This window comes from Chrysochloris asiatica, unplaced genomic scaffold, assembly GCF_000296735.1.
Source record: "Chrysochloris asiatica unplaced genomic scaffold, ChrAsi1.0 scaffold00009, whole genome shotgun sequence".
Classification (NCBI taxonomy): domain Eukaryota; kingdom Metazoa; phylum Chordata; class Mammalia; order Afrosoricida; family Chrysochloridae; genus Chrysochloris; species Chrysochloris asiatica.
This window is the reverse complement of record NW_006408527.1, coordinates 23,678,569-23,699,642: the sequence shown is the minus strand read 5'-3', so window position 1 is coordinate 23,699,642 and position 21,074 is coordinate 23,678,569. Positions and strand designations below refer to the sequence as shown.

The following is a 21,074-nucleotide window of genomic DNA, read 5'->3' as shown; positions in this document are numbered from 1 at the left end:
ACTAAATTTGGTTCCCCAAATACAAATATGACACAGTGGTTAAAGTGCCCACCTGCTAAACAAGTCATTAGTTCAAACCCACCAGGAAACTCCATGGGAGAAAGATGTGGCAGTGTGCTTCCATAAACACTGACAGCCTTGAAACCATCCAGGGCAATGTCACTGTCTCGCAGGGTTGCTGTGTGTCAGAATCTATACGGAAGAATTGATTCAATGGCAGAACTGAGTTTCTGGTGGGATACCTTTGCTAAGTCCCTGGGTTGTGCAAACAGTTACGTGCTCAAAATGAAAGGTTGGTGGTTTGAACCCACCTAGAGGTACCTGGGAAGACAGGCTGGCAATCTGTTTCCAAAGGGTCACAGCTTGGAAAACCCTTTGGAGCAATTCCACTCTGTGCACATGGGGTTGTCATGAGTTGGAATCAACTCGACAGCAATTATCAATAACAATGCCTATGGATACAATCCCATTTTGGAATAGGATTTTGTTATACTAATAAGGCCACACCACTTTTGAGATATAAAGGGAGCAGATATAAAGGGAGCAGAAGCACATGTCAGGGGAGACAGATGCCACATGGAGATCCCTAAGGAAGTGAGGAACAGAAGCTGAAAGGATAAAAGGGACTTCCCCCAAACCTGATAGAGATAGAAGCCTTCCCCTAGAGCAAGTACCCTGAATTCAAAGTTCTGGCCTCCTACACTGAGAGAAAATAAATTTCTGTTCATTAAAGTCACCCTTTGTGGTAGTTCTGTTACAGTAGCACTAGATAACTTCCCATGGTCTGCTCCTGGCTTACTTTTTATAGTTTCTTGGGACTCAGTTCTAATGGGGGCATCTCCTCTGGAAGTCTTCACTGATCCTTGATTTGGACTAAGTATCTCCCCATGACATTCCACACCACATAAAAGAGGACTCTGTCAAGGTACTCTACCATAGCACTACATCATATCTGTCTATGAGCCTCACAAGATTATAAATTCCTCTGAAGCAGGAAATTACATTTCAATTATTCCCCAGCACCTAGTACCATGATAGCACATAACAGTTGCTCAATAAACATTTGTTGAATGATGAATAAGGCATATAGTGATGATCAAGAAGTGATTTGTATTGTTACTCTTATAGTCGGTAGCACTGTAAGAAATGTCCTGATTCGTTTGACAGGGAATGTTAGATTGCTACTGCATCCTATGGTGCAGGATAACCTACACGTCTATGGTTCTAACCTACCAGTCACCCTACAGCAGAAAGATGTGGTAGTCCGCTTCCATAAAGATTACAGCTTGGAAACATTATATAGCAATTCTATCTGTCCTACAGGGTCATTATGAGTCAGAATCAATTCACTGGCAGTGGATTTATTTTTTGGGGGGATGGGGTAGAGAAGGCAGGTGGCTAATACTTAAAGAAGAAATGAAAGGACAGAGGCAAAAATTGAAACAAAGGACCTACCAGCTACTTGAGAAATTGACTGACTATTACATAAGGAATCCATTATACCAAGAAAAGAGATTGGTGTTGTTAAGTGCCATCGAGTCGACTCCAACTCATAGTGACCCTTTGAAGATGAGTGTGAACTGCTGACACTGGTTCGCAGTCCAGTGCTGATCCACACGAGGAGTCCAAGAAAAGAGACTGGATTACTACAAACCAGCACCCAAAGAGTTAACTACAGGAAACTAGCACAACGTGATTAACACTCTCTTGTTACCTCTCTCATGTACTTACTATTTCATAGCAGCACTAATACTTACTGTGATCTCTGAGCCATGAGCAACTCATTTTTTGCAAATTCAAAGTCTTTTGGGCCCTCGCTTATGAAAGTATCTCTGCAGGATGGTCTTTTCCCTTTCTGGACTTCCACTGGATGATTAAATCTAAAATAATGGTCTCCTCCAAGAATTACCCGATCACCCTAAAGCACACAAAAAAAATTTACAAACTGAGGTGAGTTTGAACAAACAAACATGGGACGAATCACTATGCGCAATAATTCAAAAGAGTCTAGTATTGCCAATGATAAACATAAATACTTTGCATATGCCAAGCAATGCAGTAAATACTTTGCATGTTACCTCATTTATGTTTCATAAGAACTCAATGAGATTCATAGCATTATTCCAATTTTAGGAATGAATAAACTAAAGAACAGAGTTAACAGCATGTATTCACTGAGAGCTTACTACTTTCAGACACTGTGCTAAAAGCTATACATGAATTATTTAATCTTCCCAGCCACTCTGAAAGGTAAGAAGCCCCCACTGTATTCATTCTGTATTTTCTCTCTCTAACCATTATGCCTCTGTTTGCCTGTGATTGTCCTGAGACAATTATTCATTCTTACAAAACTTTTCTAATTTGGGCACTATTAAATAACCATCTAGTTAAATAACTTGCTAAATGAAGGTCATATAGTTGTTGTGTGCTGGCAAGCCGAGTCTGACTCATAGTGACCCTATATTCAGAGTAGAACTGCCCCACAGAGTTGGCTGGGATGTAGCCTTTATAAGAGCAGATGGCCAGGTGTTTACACCCATAAAAAGGCTGGTGGGTTCGAACTGTCAACTTTTCAGTTACCAGCCGGGCACTCCACTGTTAAGCCACCATACCTCCTTACTAAAGGTCACACAGACAGCAAGTGGCAGAGCCAGGGTGTCAACCTTTCTGGCCTGATTCCAAAGCGGAGCTCTTTAATGGACACACAGTGTTGTCAGTGGTCTACTCTGCAAGTACTGGTCATAAGGATATAACTTTGATCTTTGCTTAAAGGAAGATAGTCTTTGAACTGATTAAAAAAGAGAATTTCATAACTGCAAAAGCCTTTCATCTACTTCAACTCCATTATCTTAGAGAGGAGAACACTGAGACTTAAAGAAATTAAATGTTTTCCTTAAGGTAAAACACTCTTTTCAAAATAGTCAACTTACGTGATGTAATACTGTGGGTTCCAAAATATGTTTTCCATTTACATAAGTTTTTGCTTCTGCAACTGGGATAATACTCACTGTCCCATCAAAATTTTTGATAGCACTGTAAAGATATAAGAAGAATACTGTTATAATTATAGGACATGTTAAAAATATGCAGAAGGAAATACAGGATAATTCTGCTTGGCTTATTCTTTTAGCATCAGACTTCATGTCATTTTGTTATAACATTAATTTAAAAGTTTTTTTTGTTTGTTTGTTTGTTTTTTTTTGCTCCAACTAGAAATTGAAATTTTTGGCATGAAAAACCCTAGCCTCTCTTGTGATTACTGTTGATATTATTAATAATAAGTGCCATCCAGTAGATTCTGACTCATACCCTGTATAGGGTTTCTGAGGCTGTAAATCCTTGTGGAAACAGAAATCCTCATCTTTCTCCTATGGAGCAGCTGGTGGGCTTGAAGCACTAGCCTGTGGTTCACAGTCCAGTGCTTATCCTACAAAGCCACTGTACTACTACCTGTATTTTTATTATCATTTTTTAAGAAAATATCAGCCCCTTTTCCACAAAATGGAAAACTAAGCAAAACAAAAAAAGAAACATTGAAAAAAATTAAAGGGAAAACCTTATTAAAATATTAACAGTGTTTACCTGTGAATGGAATAGTTTTAAATGTTTTTATTTTTACTTTTCTATGGTTCTTGCTTTATATGAGTTTTAGTGATAGAACCATATATACTTTCACCTCACATGAAAAATGGAGGAACTCAAAGGAAGAACAAGTAGAGAGAGAAAATCTTACTCCCTGTTCATCCAATTTAATTGGGCTTTGACCAGAAAATCAACTATAAATGCTACATATTCCTCTGAGTCTTTGTATTCAGAGAATGTTGTTGTTAAGTGCCGTAGAGTCCGTTCCAACTCATAGCAATCCTGTATAGGGATTCCAAGGAGCAGCTGTTAAGCTTGATCCACCAACCATGCAGCTCAAACCAACCTTGCAGTCCAGCACATTAACCTGCAGTGCCACATGTTGTTGTCATTGTTAGGTGCCACTGAGTCAGTACTGACTAATAGTTACCCTATGTACAACAGAACAAAACACTGTCTGGTCCTGGGCCAACCTTACAATCTGCTATGCCTTAGCCCATCACTGCCACCACTGTGCCAATACATATTGGGGGTCTTCTTCTTTTTCTCCAACCCTACACTTTACCCAGTAGCCATGTACAAGAATATCAATAGAAATACTGTGGTAGCAAAAAAAAAAACCTGAAAACAACCCAAATGTCTATCAATAAAACAAAAAAATGTAATAATATAAATGAACAGATAAATTTGTGTACTGGCATGGATTGATTCACAGCTGTGAAAATGAAGATGCATCCACATGGACAAATCTTGAAAACAATGAAGAGCTAAAACAGTTTGCACACACTACCATCCCACCCACATATACTGTATCATTCCATTCATGTGAAGGTCATATGGAACAAAATTTTTTAATTTGTTAATCCAACCAAAACTTTTGTCAGTAAGATGGCTGGAAGTTTGCTTTCATACACATGATTACAATTATAAGAAAAGAAATTGTCCCTCAACCAACGAGAGATCAAGTACACCAAGACACAGATAGAGAGCAAAATATTTTATACTGAGAGTAACTGGCCTATAATCCTTGGAAACACAGAGTAGGCCTGTTTTTCACGGCTAAAAGATGAGTATGAAGAACTATATAAAAGAATCTGTATAAACTGCTGCCTCATGAGAAGGTAACCACATGTTAACAAAATATGGAAGATTATTGAAAAATGCACAAACGCCTCATTTAAGATTAACTTACCAATGATCATCAGCAATCAGCACCCCAGATAACTGAATATCATGGCTTGAGTTTGGTTTATACTTTCCAACTGTAGTTTTTCCTTCTTTTATCATATATAACAACATCTCTGATAGCTGAGGATCTTCATTGAGATTGACAAGGTTTGGCAAGTGGTTGTCCATCTGAAATGTAATTCCTGCTTTCTAGTGAAAGTCAGAGAAAAAAACATTAACCATAAATACAAAATTGCTAGACTAATCTAAACTGTATGCTCTAAGTAAAAAATTCAAATCATTCAGTGCGAAGTCTCAAAAAGTTCAAAATTTCTTAAAGTCTCTTCCTCTTTCTAAGAATCTCTCTCTTTTCTGACATTGCTGTTAAGAGTGAGCACCGCTCATAGAAATCTAGAGTTCTGTTGACTCTTCATTCCTCACCATCCTCAGTCCATTCACATATCAATCCATCACCAAATTATGCTAATGTCATCAGAGTGGATCCAGTCCTTGTTTTGCATCCTCACTGCCATCGCCTTACATCATTTAGGCCCTTATCAACTCAAACCTGAACTTCGGTAGCATCCTACTGATTGCCTTGCCAACAATTTCTCATTTTCAATCTTATATTCTACACCAGATTAATTCTCCTGAAAAGGTACTATCAAAATGTCAATTCCCTGGTCAAACATTTTAATGGCTTCTTATGTCCAATAAGATAAAATTCAAAGTCATTAATGACTTTGGAAACTAAGCCCTTAATGAACTAACCATAACTTGGCACTGCGGGTTAATAAGCTGGACTGCAAGTGAGTTTAAACAGCAAGGTCAGTGGTTCAAGCTCATCAGCCACTCCTTGGAAACCTCATACAGGGTAGCTATGAGTTGGCACCGACTCAGTGGCATTTAACAACAATGACCTTACACAAACTGCTCACTCCAATACACACATTCTCTTCTGAACACACTTGAATCTTCACCACCTTTACGCTCATACACTTTTCCCTTCCTAAAATACGCTATTCCTTTTATCTACCTATTAAGATCTGACCCAAATGTCAACTCAAATCCACCTCTCCTAGGAACCTGGAATGGCCATTCCCAAGGAATTTTAGGAATTTTAATCTTTTTGAATTCTTCTAGGATTTCCATACCTATCATTTGAAATATTTGCTTTACTGCCAATACCTTCACTTTTCACCCATTTTCTCCAATCTCTTTTAGAACACTTCACTCCATCAAGGAGTTTTGTGGTTCCTATAAAACTGTTCTGAGTCTCCTCCAATCTTTAAACCAAGAGTGGGAGCCTTTTTTCTGTCAAAGTTTATAACACCATTCACAGACCATAGAAAACTGTCAACTTAAAAATTAGCCTACTCTTACCCAGAGAAACAGAGCTGCCTGAGATGGAGACAGAGACGATGACGTGAAGCAATGAAGCGGCTGGGGACTTTGGATCCAGAGAAGGAAAGGGACTGTGGACCAAAAACTGGGGGGAAGGGGAGGAGGGGGAAGTGTAGGTGGCAGGTTTCTAGGATATACCCTTTGGCTGGTTGATAATACATGGAGGGAATTGGAACCATGGCAATGAGATGATATATGATGGAATGAATGTAAAATTAAAGTTCTCTCATGTAAACTACCATATAATTCACAATAAAACATTTAAAAAAAAGTAAATGGAAGAAATGAGAAAGTCAAAGAGCTGACCTGAAAATTTCAAAGGGCAGCTTGAGAAAAAAAAAAAAAATCAAGGGGAATACATGAGCAGGCATGTGGTCTGGCTGGCGACCACATTGGTCACCAATAAGGGGAAGAGGCGGAAAAACAGCAATGAAATTGGGAGCTAAGTCCGACCACATTCAATAGACTCCTGTGAACCCGGGTGGAAACCTCGTTGGCCAGCAGTATGGCAAGACCCGGGGACTCCTGGGTCCAGAGGCAATGACATGGCCACAGAGGACTAGAGCAGAGATCGAAGCATCCAGCTGATATAAACTGTGGGGAGATGCACAAGAACATCCACACTTGCAAATAGTACCCACTTGACCTGGTTTCGATGGTTGGATTATCAGAACTCAACTAAAAGAAGAAAGAAGAGGAAAAAAAGAGTAACCCGCTAAAATTTGATGAACTTTACCTATACTTACAGATTTAGTAGCTCAGAAAAGAGAACAAATCTTTACAGCGAGGATCACTCCTACCCCCTTGGTACACAGGGTTGACAAGCATGGGCAACTTAGACATTGGCTATCCAAAATGCAGGGGCTACAATGGCAAGAAGTGACTGGCTTACAAGCTTTCAAGAGGGAGCCTAGTTCTAGATGGGGCTGGGGAAAGTAAAATCTCCACTGAATGGTTTCTAATCTTTTGAGACAGGGTTAATGAAAGGAGATGGGGATAAGACTCTTGTGGTACAATAGTGAATAATTGCTATCAAGACTGATTGTGAGGGTCGAAAATGTAAAGGTAGATGTTTTGTAAGAAAGGGAGGGGATAACTGATTTTGCAGTCCAGGAGCAGAAGTCCCTGGGACCATCAAATGAGAAGAGTGGAATGTGGGAACCTACCCAGAGAAGCAGTGATACCAGAAATGGATGCAGAGATGATGATGTGGGCAGATGGAGCGGCTAGGGACACTGGACTCAGGGAAGGAGAGGGGCTGTGTGTTGACAGCTGGGGCGGGGGGTGGGGGGGTGAGCAGGCCTGTGTGGTGTAACCTTTGGTTGTTTGATGATGCATGATGCATGGAGGGGATTGTAATCATTACAATGAAATGAAATATGATAGGATGAGTGTAAAACTGATTCCTCCTATGTAATCCCACATAATTCACAATAAAAACTTAAAAAAAAAAATTAGCCTACTATATTTGGTCAAGCATTTAATTAACTCACCCCTAATGTGATGGCTAGCGTAGTGGTTACAAATCGGGCTGCGAACCTTAAGGTCAGTGGTTCGAAACTACCAGCCGCTCGGCGGGAGAAAGATGAGGCTTTCTACTCCCGTAAGGATTTACACCCTCGGAAACCCTGTACAGGGTCGCTATGGGTCGGAACTGACTCGAAGGCACTTAACAACAACAACAACAACAATGTGATGGCTGGGATCCTGGTGTGGTGCTGTGGGTTAATGCGCTTGGCTGCAAAATCAGTTTGAACCACAAGGTTTGCGGTTCAATCTCACTAGCCACTCCTCAGAAACCCTATACCGGGTCGCTATAGGTTGGAACCGACTTGACGACACTTAACAACAATGCGACTGCTGGAACTGAGGTTGTCTGCGCAGAGCTAGGTCAAGTGGGCCAGATGTCCCCCATTAGTGCTCTTTTTGTTTTTTGCTCAAACAAAACCCTTCTCTCAACTTCAAAGTCCTCATCTCTGACTACTATAACTCTCATCTAAGATTTTCAGAGTCTGTGTGTGTGGCTCTAGGGTCGGTCTGAGTCAGAATTGACTCAGTGGCAGTGGGTGGGTAATTGTGTGTAGCTCCATTTCTTCATCTCTTGGTCACTTCTCAATTCACTGTTATCTGGCTTCTTCCTTCAGCATTACAATGGTGATATACACATTTCAGTAACCTGGGAGTCATTCTTGTCTTTTCTATCAACCCACACACCCAAAAACATTCCCAAGCCTGTCAATTTTACCTCCTTTCCATCTCTTGACTCCAGCTCTTCCACTACTGAATCCCATTGTCACTGCCTTACTCCAAACTCTCATCATCTCTTGCTTTTTAACTACAGCAGTAGCTTCCTAGATGAGCTCCTTTTCTCTGTCATCTTCATTCTTCCCTCCCTTAAATCCATCTTTCACACTGTAACCAGAGAAGCCTCTCTAAAACACAAGTCTGTTCTTTTCATTCCCTTTCCATTTAAAATCACCAATGGCTCCTAATCTCCTGAATCCAAGTTCCTCATTATATCCTGACCTGCATCTCTCTTAATCTCTGCTACCAGCTTTAATTTCTAGCCATACAAAATACCATAATTCTCCGGGCATTCATACAATAAGTTATGTTGTGCCTCTATATCTGAACACAGAATTCCCCTGCTGCTTATTGTGCAAAACACTGCTTAGTGGGCCCTTCTTCCTTGATAAACCACCTCCTCAATTATTTTTAGTCCCTCCTCTCTCCTACATCTTACACTTTTCATTGCTTTAGGCTGGCTGAATCATATGAAACTGCCAGTATTTAACCACTACCTACCTAAAAAATGACAGCTTCATATAGTTCAACCTAATTAAGCATACCACATTTCAGTCATCTGTTTATATTCTCTAAACATTCCTCAAGGAGCCTGGGTGGTACTTTTTGTTAAGTACTTGGTGGTGGTTTGAACACATCCAACTGCTTCACAGGTGGAAGACCTGGTGACCTTCTTTCATATAGATTACAGCCAAGAAAACCCCATGGGGTAATTCTCACTGACACCTCAATGAGTTGGGGTCAACTTGATGGTACCCAACAACAACCAACTTCCTTCTGAATCACCCTGAGATCTGCAACCAGAACTACATCTTACAAACCTGGGTGGGCATTCTGTGTTCCTAGCCCAACACAGAGCTTCTGAAATGTTTGTTGAGCCCAACTGAATATAACTAGAGAGTTTGCTTCTATTTTAACTTTCCAAATAGCTTATGGGCTGTAAGCAACCACAATCTTGATCTTAGCAATTCTTTATATTAATTCTCTTTAGGGTATTGCTTTGTACAGAGTCAGTATATAGTAAGTATCTGAAAAATTAAATTTATGTATTTATTGATGTAGTACCCTTTTACTTTCAAATCAGTTTAGCAAGTTGAAATACCTGGAGCTCTTTTGTTTCTTGAAGTTTTCTTTTTTCAGCTTGTTCAAACTTTTCTTTCCACACTCTTTCCAAAGACATCCCCCACAAAAAAAAGAAAGAAAAAAAAGCAGAGTTAAAGACACCCTGATATACAGGAATGAGAATATTTAAAAATATGATTGTCTAGGGGTGTAGTGCCATATTTACACAGAAGGTGGGAAGACAGACTTCATGTCTTCTTCAGGCCCCCACTTGTCCTATCATCCTAAGGACACACACTGAAAATGTGAGGCAATGACTGCACCCTACCTTTGCATTTCTGCCATGTCTCTCTCCTGTTGATGCAGTTTCATTCTTAAGCATGTTATTTCTTGTCGACAGAGCCTGTATCGTTCAGGGTCGATATTCCGATTATTTTTTTGAGCAGCTTTTAGTTTTTCGATTTCTGCTTTCAATTCTAAATATTTACAGAGATGTGTGATAGATAGTATTTGGTACATAATAATTTCCATGTCAGGCAGAATCTTCCCATTTTCTAGTTTTTTTCCCCCATCTTCTATTTTATTTGAATTAAATAAAAGAGAATATTTACGGAAATCAGTTTTACTTCCCTTGTATGACCTACATATATTTCTACCTAACTTTGACCCAAAAAAATACTCCCCAACCTTGAGCAGAATGGCCAAAGTGGAATGCTTTTGAAAGGGAAAGGGGCCACCATCAACAACATTATGACTAGAGACATAAGCTGAGATTGCCCTAGGCAAAGCTTAATAATGAGTTATGTTGAATATAGATCAAAAATGTTTCAACTTGGAATTTAAAATATATATTTCAGGTGAAAATGGCTCCATTAGTAAAACAGAGGGGATCCAGATGAAGAGATAAACTATGATACAGAAAAGTAATTCTACTCTGGATCACACCTATAAAGTGTTATTTACCTTCAGCTGTTAAAAGGCCCAAGGATAAAGGAGTATAAGCAAAAACAAAGCATGTTATAATCAAGATTCCTTGCAGGTATGTAAATTCTACCCTAGTTGGATGATTACTAAGATGGAAACAGAAAGCAGTATTTAGCATAAACAAGCTTAGGCCTAGAAACTCAAGATCAAACAGACTTTGACTCAATGCAGTAAGCAACAGCAGACTTGATAAGGGAATGACAATGGACGAAAGGTCATAAGTAAAAAACAAATAACTAGTGTTAGTTTGTTGCACATCTCTGTGATTCAGTCTATAAAATTATTTTTCTATGCCTGCTATTTTCCCATTACTTACAATCTAGTCCTATAAAACAATTTCCGAGTGTTTTCTTCCGTATTACTTATTCTCTTTCCCATTGCCTGATCTTCCTCTATCACTGTGGAATAATGGCTAGAATCCATTATGTTGTTGTTAAGTGCCATCAAGTCAGTTCCAACTCATACCCAACTCTGTATAGGGTTTCTAAGGAGTGACTGGTGGGCTTGAACTGCCAACCTTGTGGTTCACAATCCAGTGCTTATCCTACAGAGCCACACCAGGGTTCCTATTATTGTTAAGTACCATCGAGTTAATTCTGACTCAGAGCGACCCTGTACAGTATTTCCAAGGAGTAGCTGGTGGGTTTGAACTGCTGACCTTGTGGTTTGCAGTCCAGTACTTATCCTACAGCACCACACCAGTAGTCTGGCACCTATTATAAGGTGTAAAAGAAAGAAGAAAAATTGATGCTCTTAGATTGCATATTTCTAAGACTAGAATTTATTTGCAAGACTAAGCTATTGTAAAGTACTTTTCAAATTTTCAGAAAAATAGTCACCTCTGATTAACTTAGCATTCATATCTTCATTTACTTTGGCAATGTTGACTATCAAACGGGCTTGGTTAGCATATCTAAGTGTGCTTAAAGTCTCATCTATATTGCTGGCAGCAGGACTGATGGTAGCAATCATTGCAGTTTTTGAATTTCCACCCAGACTTTCTTTTAATAACCTTCAAGGAAAAAATAAATGTCATAATCAGACTTTGCTTCACAAAAACTGAGTAACAGTAATTATCTAGAAAACATAAAACAAATTAGTAGAGTATGTAATTCAGAATGCACTTAAATATTTTAATATTTTTTGGTATCTGTAGCTATATTTACATCTCATAATCCACTATTTTCTCTTATGCTTTCTATACTATTTCACAAAGCAATAATCTATGAAGAGGTTTTAAGATATGGTCAATTATCATATATTTAGTAAGATACCTCTCTCCTTCCTTCACTGCAAGCTACTTCAGGAAAGGGACTCTTGTGTCTTGGTCATCTGTGCATTTCCATTTCTATCACAACCTTTTGGAGCAACCATCCACTGCCCTTGAGTCAATTCTGAGTCGATTCCGACTCACAGGAACCCTACACAGGGTTTCCAAGAAGTAGCTGGTGGGTTTGAACTGCTGACCTCGTGGCTCACACTTATGAATAAATCTAAAAGGAAATACACACTTACAAATTAAAACATTTATTGAGCACCTTTATGTTAACCATTGGGTATTGTTGGTGGTGGTTATGTGCCATGGAGTCGGGTCCGACCCACAGCGACCCTGTACAGGGTTTCCGAGGCTGTAAATCTTTACAGGAGCAGAAAGCCTCATCTTTCTCCCACGGAACAGCTGGTAGTTTCGAACTGCTGACCTTGTGGTTCGCAGTCCAATTCGTAACCCAAACAAAAATCATTAATTTCACTTCACCCATAGCAGTATGTATGGTGGTACCGTATGTGTCCACATATTAGGCACTAATTAGCACAATAATAGTTGTTCATACTCATATAGCACATGCTACATGTTAAGAGCTTGATGTTGATCATTTGATCTTCACTACAGTCCTAAGATAAGTTTTGACATTATCCCCATTTTACAGAGAAGGAAACTTAGGCTCAGAGCATTAAGTGATTTTTCCACAGTCAAAGACCTTATAAGATGCAGAGCTAAGGTTCAAATCTAGGTAGTTTGGTTTTGAAGTTTATGCTGTAAATCACTAGACTATATTCCTTCTCCATCCCAATGTTATATGAAGTCAGTCTACTAGTTTTTGCCCTACAGTATTCACTACAAAACACACTTGCCTGTGGTGTTCAAGACCATAGTCTTAGGAGACACCATGGTCAATTGACATAACACAGTCCACAAAACAATATTCTACTTTCTACTTTGGTGAGAAGCAACTAGGGTCTTAAAAACTCACGAGTGGCCATGTCAGGTTCAACTACTGATCTATCTCTGTTTAGATCAAAAAATAAAAAAAAGAGAGAGAGAATAAAATCAAAGACACATGGAAGTATCTTTACTAAGTATTAGTCCAACAGACTAATGGAACAGCTGAACATCAGTCACCATGACTGTGAGACCAGAAGAACTAGATGGTGCCCAGCTACCACCACCAACTGCTATGAAAGGGAACCACATTAACAGGCCCTGGACAGAGCAGGAGAAAAATGTGTAACAAAATTCAAACTCATAAAAAGACCAGGGTCACTGGTCAGATAGACAGGTGGAACCACTGAAACAATGGCCCTTAGTCGCTCTACAACTAAAGTCATCCCTCTGACTCAATACTAGTCAAACTATAGATAAGTATGTAAGTAAAACAATTACAGACTCCTCAGAATAGTCAACCATTTGTGATCAGAAGAGCAGCATTTACTCCAGAACAATGTTCAGAAGGGTTAGGAAAGAAAGAGGAATGGAATTGGGAAACACAGGGAGGAACCAGGGTAAATGACGTTACATTGTGGAAAGTGCAAACGAAATGTGTTGGAATTGCTGAATGGAAACCTGATCTGCTTGGTCTTCACCTAATTCACAATAAAAGGAAAGAAAAAAAAAAAAAGAGAGATACTTGCCATGTAAGAACAGATTCACGATAAGGAATAAAAACTCTCTTTCCGTTTGCTTGTTCAGAGAGTGCTGATATAACTTTTCCCAAAGTTAGCAAGGACTTGTTAATACTCACGCCTTCCTATAGACAAGATTTTAAAAAAAGAAGAAACATTTCAAAAAGCTGTTATTGTTAAGTGCCATGGAGTCAGTTCCAACTCACAGCAATCCTGTATAGTGTTTCTGGAAAGCGGCTGGCTGGTGAGTTTGAATCATTGGCCTTACAGTTAGCAGTCCAGTGTTTATCCTACACATCACACCAGAACTTTCCAATAACTGCTCAGCAATAAATTAATTTCACACAACGGATTTCTCACTGAATAAGTACTTTGTTCCACAAACTATCAACTTTCTTACAACTCAGAATTCACTGAAATTATTTCTTTGAAAAATAATCATAAACACAGTGTATGCATTCCTTTTTAAACCACAGCCATGTATCCTGTAGGTTGCAGCTAAAAATACTTTTTTTTCTGAGGGGGTAAACTTTTATTCAGTTTGTAATCTGATAATAAGATCCTCAGGAATAAATTTCATCAAAAAGAGAAAAGTAACACAATTACCTTCAGCCGGTCTCCACTAGTGTGAGCTGTAGAGCAGCGCTCACTGCCTGCCAGATCTATTAAATTAATGCGGCTCGTGATTCTATGATCATGTTCTTCACCTTCCACAAATTCAGTCTGTAGCAAAAGGATAGTAAAAATCATTTACGTCCTTCAGTGCTTTGCTATCATAGCAGACATTTTCAAGAGGAAAAATTACATTGTTTTTTTTTTTAAAGCATCCCTTCTTAAATCTGTGATCTTTTATTATATCAATTTCACACATTCTACTAAAAAGATAATACTGAGCAATGGCTGGATCATGTCAAAATAAAAGAAAAGACTTTAAAAGGATAAAATCCCACAACTACTCAGTTATACTAAGAAAACATTCAGAGAGAAAATGCTTTATGCAAAAATGTGTTTATCTCAGCATTACAAGAGTAAAACATTTAAAAACAACATAAATTTCTAACAGTAGAGATAACCTTTATATATAATGATATTATATAGTTACTAAAAATTATCTTTGCAAATAATTTTAATAGCCTAAAATTATTATAGATTTTTGTTACGTTTGTTTCAGTGTGATTATAATACTGAAAGATTACATACTAAAATATATAGTATTGGGAGGTTTCATTTGAACAGTAGAGTCCATAGGTGATTTTTTTAAAAGATATTTTATCCCACTTCTGCACAGCTGTTGTGTGCTGCCCAGAAGTCACCTATTCTGTGGCAATGGAGGTTAAGATCCAAACTCCCAACCCTGATCCCACTCGGCTCCCACAATTTGGTAGGTGGTCGTCTCCCAGTATAGTCAAGGTTTGCCCAGTGTGCTCCCAAAAGCCACCAATGGTATGCAGTCTGGGCACTGCAGTCCTAGCTCAGGCGCCATTGGCCCTCTTGCCCCCCTCCTTGGGCAGGTGGTCGTTGGTGACCTGGCCTTCCCTACAGCTGGCTTAGCAGAGAAGGGGGTGACAGTTGCACAGGACTCAGTCAAGTATTCACCTGATGAGTCTGGAGCAGAAGCTGTCTGGACCACATGCCGCACAGTAACCCCAGGGGCTCAAACAACATCAGACAACATAGGGTTATAATTCACAGAATGCATCATGGACACTAAGTGATGCTTACCTGTATATATGCCATAAAATCCTATTTATACCGTTATATGATTGAACTTTTATCTTTTGATTTAAAGAAGAAAATAAGAAAAATCAAAAAATTTAAATGCATTTACTAAGAAAATAATCATCAAAAATAATAATACCTTGGTCTGCGTCATCACCAGAGTAAAAACAGAATGAGATCGGGAACTTTTATCATTCATACCAGTAGCAGCAGTTGCTCTTTGTTTATTTCCCAATTCTAGCCAACTCTAATAATAAAGAAGGGAGGGAGGTCAGAGATGCAGACTGTAATTTATTGGAATAACAAATCACAGAACAACAAAGTAAGTAAGCACATCCAGTAACAGATACATTTACAAATAGTTTAGAGGTAAGAGATCATTGGTTATGTCTTAATAATTTATATTCCCACTGTCTAATTTTTTCTTTCCTGTCACAGGTATCTGAATTGGGAAAAAAAAACTTTAAAAGGCTATTTCTATAACCATAAACTGACATCATGGTCAATTTTTTTTTTTTTTTTTTAATTTGGAAGAACAATCCTTGTGATTAAAGTTTAACAAAATCAGTTCATAATATAATAATGAGTTTAGCCTTCTATTTATACAAACAGCAATTGTTAAGTGCCATCAAGTTGATTCCAAACCACAGCGACCCTGTAGATGGTTTCCAAGGAGCAGCTGGTAAGTTTGAACCACCGACTTTGCAGTTCAAATGACTTTGCAGTCTGACGCATTAGCCCACAATGCCATACCAGGACTCCAAACAGCAACTGTTGTTGTTGTTATGTGCCATGGAGTCGGTTCGGACTCATAGTGACCTTGCACAGGGTTTCCGAGGCTGTAAATCTTTATGGGAGCAGAAAGCCTCATCTTTCTCCTGCAGAACCTCTGGTAGTTTCAAACTGCTGACCTTGTGGTTGGCAGCCCGACTCATAACCACTATGCTACCAGAGCTCCTTAAACAGTAATTAGGCAGAACTTAACAACAACATTCTTATGAACATTTATGATTATGGCCTTTCTAGCTAATAAAAAGAAGGCAAAAACAGATAATCAATCTTACCTGGATATCAGAGTAAGAACTGACAACATTCCTATTTTTAAAAAAGAAAAGATTTTACTGATAATGACACTCATCTTCTCATAAAACAATACTAATCTGTATATGAATTCTCACAGAATCTTTCATTTACCCCATTCTTAAAGTGAAAGAAATAACGGTTTTCTCTCTGTGTGTGTGATAAAAATGTACAAGGGAGCTTCAAAAGTTCATGAAAAATTCCATTACCTTCAATTTCATTTTTCCACGAACTTTTTGAAGACTTCTCAGATATATCAAAACATTTGCCATTTCAATTTTTTAACATGCACAATTCAGTGACGTCAGTTATTTACCTTATGCTGAGCAACCACTAACACTATTCCCATTCAAATATTTCCGTTACCCTGAACGGAAATTCAGTACCCCTTAAGCAATGACTCCAACATTCCCCCTCTCTTCTGGCCCCAATAATCATTAATAAATTTTGCTCTCTATAAATTTGCCTGTTCTTAAAACAATGTTTTAATTGTAACAAAAAATAAAAAGGGTCTTCAGAAAAGTTTATAGAAAATGGAATTAAAAGATAACAGAATGTTTCTATGAAAATTTTGAAGTTCCCCCTTCTTATAAATATTGTATTCTTAATACAGAAAAGTATCTTAGCATTTTATCTTTACAATATTCAAGTCTATTATCATAAGGTTAAAAGATTTACTTTACATGTTTGTGTGCACAGGCACACACACACACACATTTGGATCTCAGTAGAATCCTGGATTAAATCAATGGAGATGAACTAACAGCCAATCACTCTGTCTTTCCTTTAAGAAAAGCATTGAGAGTGTTGAAAGGCAAATGCCTCTTAGCACATCACACATTAAACAACTTCTAGCTCATCTTAGCACCTTCTCTCTTCATCTTCAATAGGTATACAAAGCTGATGGTGAGGGGAGGCTTAATACGGAGCAAAGAGAGAGATAAGGAAAAAAATCAAATACTTATTTCAACTCAGTATAATTAATACTCGATACCAAGCACTTTACAGATGCTGTGAAAATTACAAATATAAAAACAAGGAGCTTAAAAAAAAGAGAGAGTTAATTGAATAGTATTCAGGGTAGACGGCTAAATAGTTATCCAGGATTTCAGAGCTGGAAAGGCAAATGAGAGTAAAATAAGGATTATGGGAGATGAGCATTCACTCTAAGTCTTTGCTTTCTCCTTCTTCTTGCAGAGCTGAACACTTACATTGACAGCGCTTCAACGTAGGGTCCAGATATAGGATGCTCCCTTACTCTCAGCTAGGAGAAACAAACAATAGCATCAGTATGTGGATGACAAATACTACACAGTAAACATAACTTTTAATAATTGTATTTCTATATTTTTGACTTTAAGAAATCTGTCTTTCTAATACTGCAAAATAAAAATAAAGGCTTTCAAAAATACAAATTTGTAAGGCACTAAGAAGCTATCTTAATACTACAAATGTGTACAATCTGTAGCAATATAGTATAGCAACAAACGATTTAACTCTTTTTTGTTTTTTGTAGGTTAAATCCTACAATAGCTATATATTTATATATTTTTAAGTAGATCTCTACACAGGTTCAGTTTCAGGCATTTAACATTTTCTTCCCTTTTACATTATAAATTTTGAACTTTATGACTAGAAAATTAAAAACTCAGAGAAGCCATGGAAGAAATGCCAAGTTTAATTTTTCAAGTTTCCTGATTTGCCCAGAATAAGCTGCATGACCTTGGACAAGTCAACTGACCTCTTTAGAGTTTTTTTTTTTTTACGTGTGTGTTATGTGTGTGTGTGTGCTCCAAGGTTATTTTCAAAATTAAGAAATTTTAATTCAAAGGGTAGTTTAAAAAAACAACAAAACCTATGTATTTGTGAGACTCTATTTCACAAAAAAGGTTCTCTATAAAGCATCACTCTCCTAATTAATCCAGTGAAACATGCATTCCATAATAAAAAAGCCTTTTTAAATGTTTCCTCTTTTATCTACAGACTCTCCTCGTGTGGCACTGGGAGTTAATGCACTGGACTGCAAAGTCATTTGAATCGTAAGGTTGGCAGTTCAAGCTCACCAGTCGCTCCTTGGAAACCCTATAAAGGGTCGCTATGGGTTGGAACCGACTCAATGGCACTAAACAATAACAACATTAAGCATTCCATGTGTGATTCACATAGTCGAACTAAGTCCTGTAGTAAATAGTTTAACTTTTATACATGATTAAAATAAAGATATACTTTAATAACTAATTTAATTTCTACTAATGATGGTCAATTTATTTACTAAATAATAAAAGGTAGATTGTTAATCCCAAACATATCATAGATCATTTTAGTAAAACTGTAGGACATGTCATCTTGAAACCTCATTTAACCCTATGCAATTATAAAAACAAATCATAAATTATTTTAATCTTACAGGTTGCTTCCTCTGTCCATTTTCACCTTTACAAACCAGAAGGTCATGAATTTTTTCATTGTATACTTCAAAGAAGCTCATTTCAAGATGATAGCTGACCTAGTAGGAATGGAAACATAGTACACAATTTTAAAACCCTTGTGTTTCTTATTAACCTCTAAGTAAGGCTCAATGCAATCCAATAAGCATTTCTTTCTCACCTGCCTACTAAGTATATGATTTTAGGTTGTTGTTAAGTGCCTTCAAGTTGGTTCCTACTCGTAGTGACCCTGTATAGGGTTTCTGAGGAATGGCTAGTGAGTTTGAACCGCCAACCTTGAGATTCAAACTGATATTGCAGTCCAGTAATTATCCCACAGGGCCACATCAGGACTCCTATAAATTAGTGACCTGAAATGCACTAATACTGGCTATTTTGAATCAGACAATCATATGGTTTACTATACTGGGAACAACTGAAGAGGAATGGCATCACATTCATTGTAAAAAGAACATTTCAAGATCTACCTGGAAGTGTAATGTTGTATGCGATGGTGTAATATCCACATACCTACAAGTTAATATCACAATTATTCAAATATATGCACCAACCACTAACTACAATTTCAAAGTGAAATTGAAGAATTCTACCAACTTCTTATTGGATCCCAAGGTCAGTTTGAATCACATGATCCAACTTTCACATGCATACGCGGTTACTGAAAATACCATGGCTTGGGTCACGTGCACCTTAGTCCTCAAACCGACATCTTTGCTCAATACTTTAAAGAGCTCTTATGCAGTAGATCTGCCTTACGTAATAAATCGTTTGATTTCTTGATTGGTGCTTCCATGAGTGTTGATGGTTGCTCCAAGCAAATTAAAGTCTTTGACAACCTCATTTATATGGATGTTGTTTATTAGTTCAGTGGTAAGGATTTTTGTTTTCTGTACACTGAAGTGCAATTTATACCAAAGGTTGTGGTCTTTAACTTTCCTTAGTAAGTATTTTAAGTCTCTTTGCTTTGAGGAAGCAAGGCTGTATCATCTGCATATTACAGGTTGTTAATGAGTCTTCCTTTAATCTGCTATCACATTTTTCTTCATATAATTCAGCTTCTCAGATTATATACTCAGCATACAGATTGAATAAGTATGGTGAAAGAATACAACACTGGCATACACCTTTCCTAATTTTAAGCAATTTGGTGTTCCCTTTTTCTGTTTGAACAACTGCCTCTTGGTCTACGTACAGGATGCCCAGAAACACAATTAAGTGTCCTGGAATATTCATTTTCTGCATGTTGTCTATAGTTTGTCACAATCTAACCATTAAAAGCTTTGCGTAGTCAGTAAAGCACAGGCAGACATCTTTCTGGTACTCTCTGCTTTCAGCCACGATCCATCTGATGTCAGCAATAATATGCCTTCTTTCCACATCCTCTTCTAAATCTAGCTTGAATCTCTGGACGTTCTCTGTCAATGTATTGTTGCAACTATTTTTGTATTATCTTTAGCAAAAGTTTACTTGCATGCAATATTAATAATATTATTAGATGATTTTCACATTCTGTTGGGTCACCTCTCTTTGGAATAGGCACAAATACGTATCTCTTCCAGCCAGTTAGCCATGTACGTATCTTCCAAATTTCTTGGCATAGATGAGTGAGTGCTTCAAGTGCTGCATCAGTTTGTGGAAAGATTTCAAAATGCATTACATCTCTTTGCCAATGCCTTCAATGCACCTTGGACTTCTTCCTTCAGGATCATTGTCTCTTGATCATATGCTACCTCTTGAAATGGTTGAATACTGACCATTACTTTTTGGTACAGTGACTCTGTATATTCCTTCAGTCTTCTTTTGATGCTTTAGGCATCATTCAATATTTTGCCCATGTTGTTGTTAAGTGCCGTCGAGTTGGTTCTGACCCATAGTATCCCTGTATAGGGTTTCCGAGGAGCAGCTGGTGAGCTTGAACCGCCAACCTTGCAGTTCAAATGGTTTTCCAGTCTGGAGCATTAATCCACATCATTCAATATTTTACCCTTTTGGTTTTCAAACTCAAAGTCTTTGTACATTTTGTTATAATATCTGACCTTGTCTTCTCAAGCTGCTCTTTGAAATGTTCTGTTCAGCTCTTTTACCCTCTTATTTCTTCCATTTGCTTTAGCAGCTCTATGCTGGAGAGCAAGTTTCAGAGTCTCTTCTGACATCACATTTAGTCTTTTCCTTTTTTTTTGTCTTCTTAATAACCTTTTGCTTTCTTCCAGTATGATGTTCTTGGTGCCATACCACAACTCTTCTAGTCTTCAGTCTTTAGTGTCTAATGCATCAAATCTGTTCTTCAGGTGACCTCAAAGTTCAGGTAGGATATGTTCAAGGTCATATTTTAGCTCTCATGGACTTGTTTTCATTTTCTTCAGCTTCAGGCTGAACTTGTATATGAGCATTTGATTATTCTACTCTGCCCCTGGCCTTGTTTTG

At 37.9% G+C, this 21,074-nt stretch overlaps 1 protein-coding gene across 1 annotated transcript in view; it reads right to left on the bottom strand.

The window, feature by feature from the left end:
• Nucleotides 1–21,074, bottom strand: part of KIF14 (kinesin family member 14) — a 68,821-nt gene that overhangs the window by 40,562 nt on the left and 7,185 nt on the right. The window contains exons 4-15 of the mRNA XM_006834162.1: nucleotides 18,611–18,709; nucleotides 17,415–17,467; nucleotides 16,188–16,218; nucleotides 15,263–15,370; nucleotides 14,011–14,127; nucleotides 13,414–13,529; nucleotides 11,343–11,515; nucleotides 9,848–9,995; nucleotides 9,560–9,623; nucleotides 4,775–4,959; nucleotides 2,931–3,033; nucleotides 1,758–1,918 (exon numbers count right to left, since the gene is read on the bottom strand). Coding sequence (XP_006834225.1) covers nucleotides 1,758–1,918; nucleotides 2,931–3,033; nucleotides 4,775–4,959; nucleotides 9,560–9,623; nucleotides 9,848–9,995; nucleotides 11,343–11,515; nucleotides 13,414–13,529; nucleotides 14,011–14,127; nucleotides 15,263–15,370; nucleotides 16,188–16,218; nucleotides 17,415–17,467; nucleotides 18,611–18,709 — 1,358 coding nt within the window. The remainder of the gene's footprint in view (nucleotides 1–1,757; nucleotides 1,919–2,930; nucleotides 3,034–4,774; nucleotides 4,960–9,559; nucleotides 9,624–9,847; nucleotides 9,996–11,342; nucleotides 11,516–13,413; nucleotides 13,530–14,010; nucleotides 14,128–15,262; nucleotides 15,371–16,187; nucleotides 16,219–17,414; nucleotides 17,468–18,610; nucleotides 18,710–21,074) is intronic.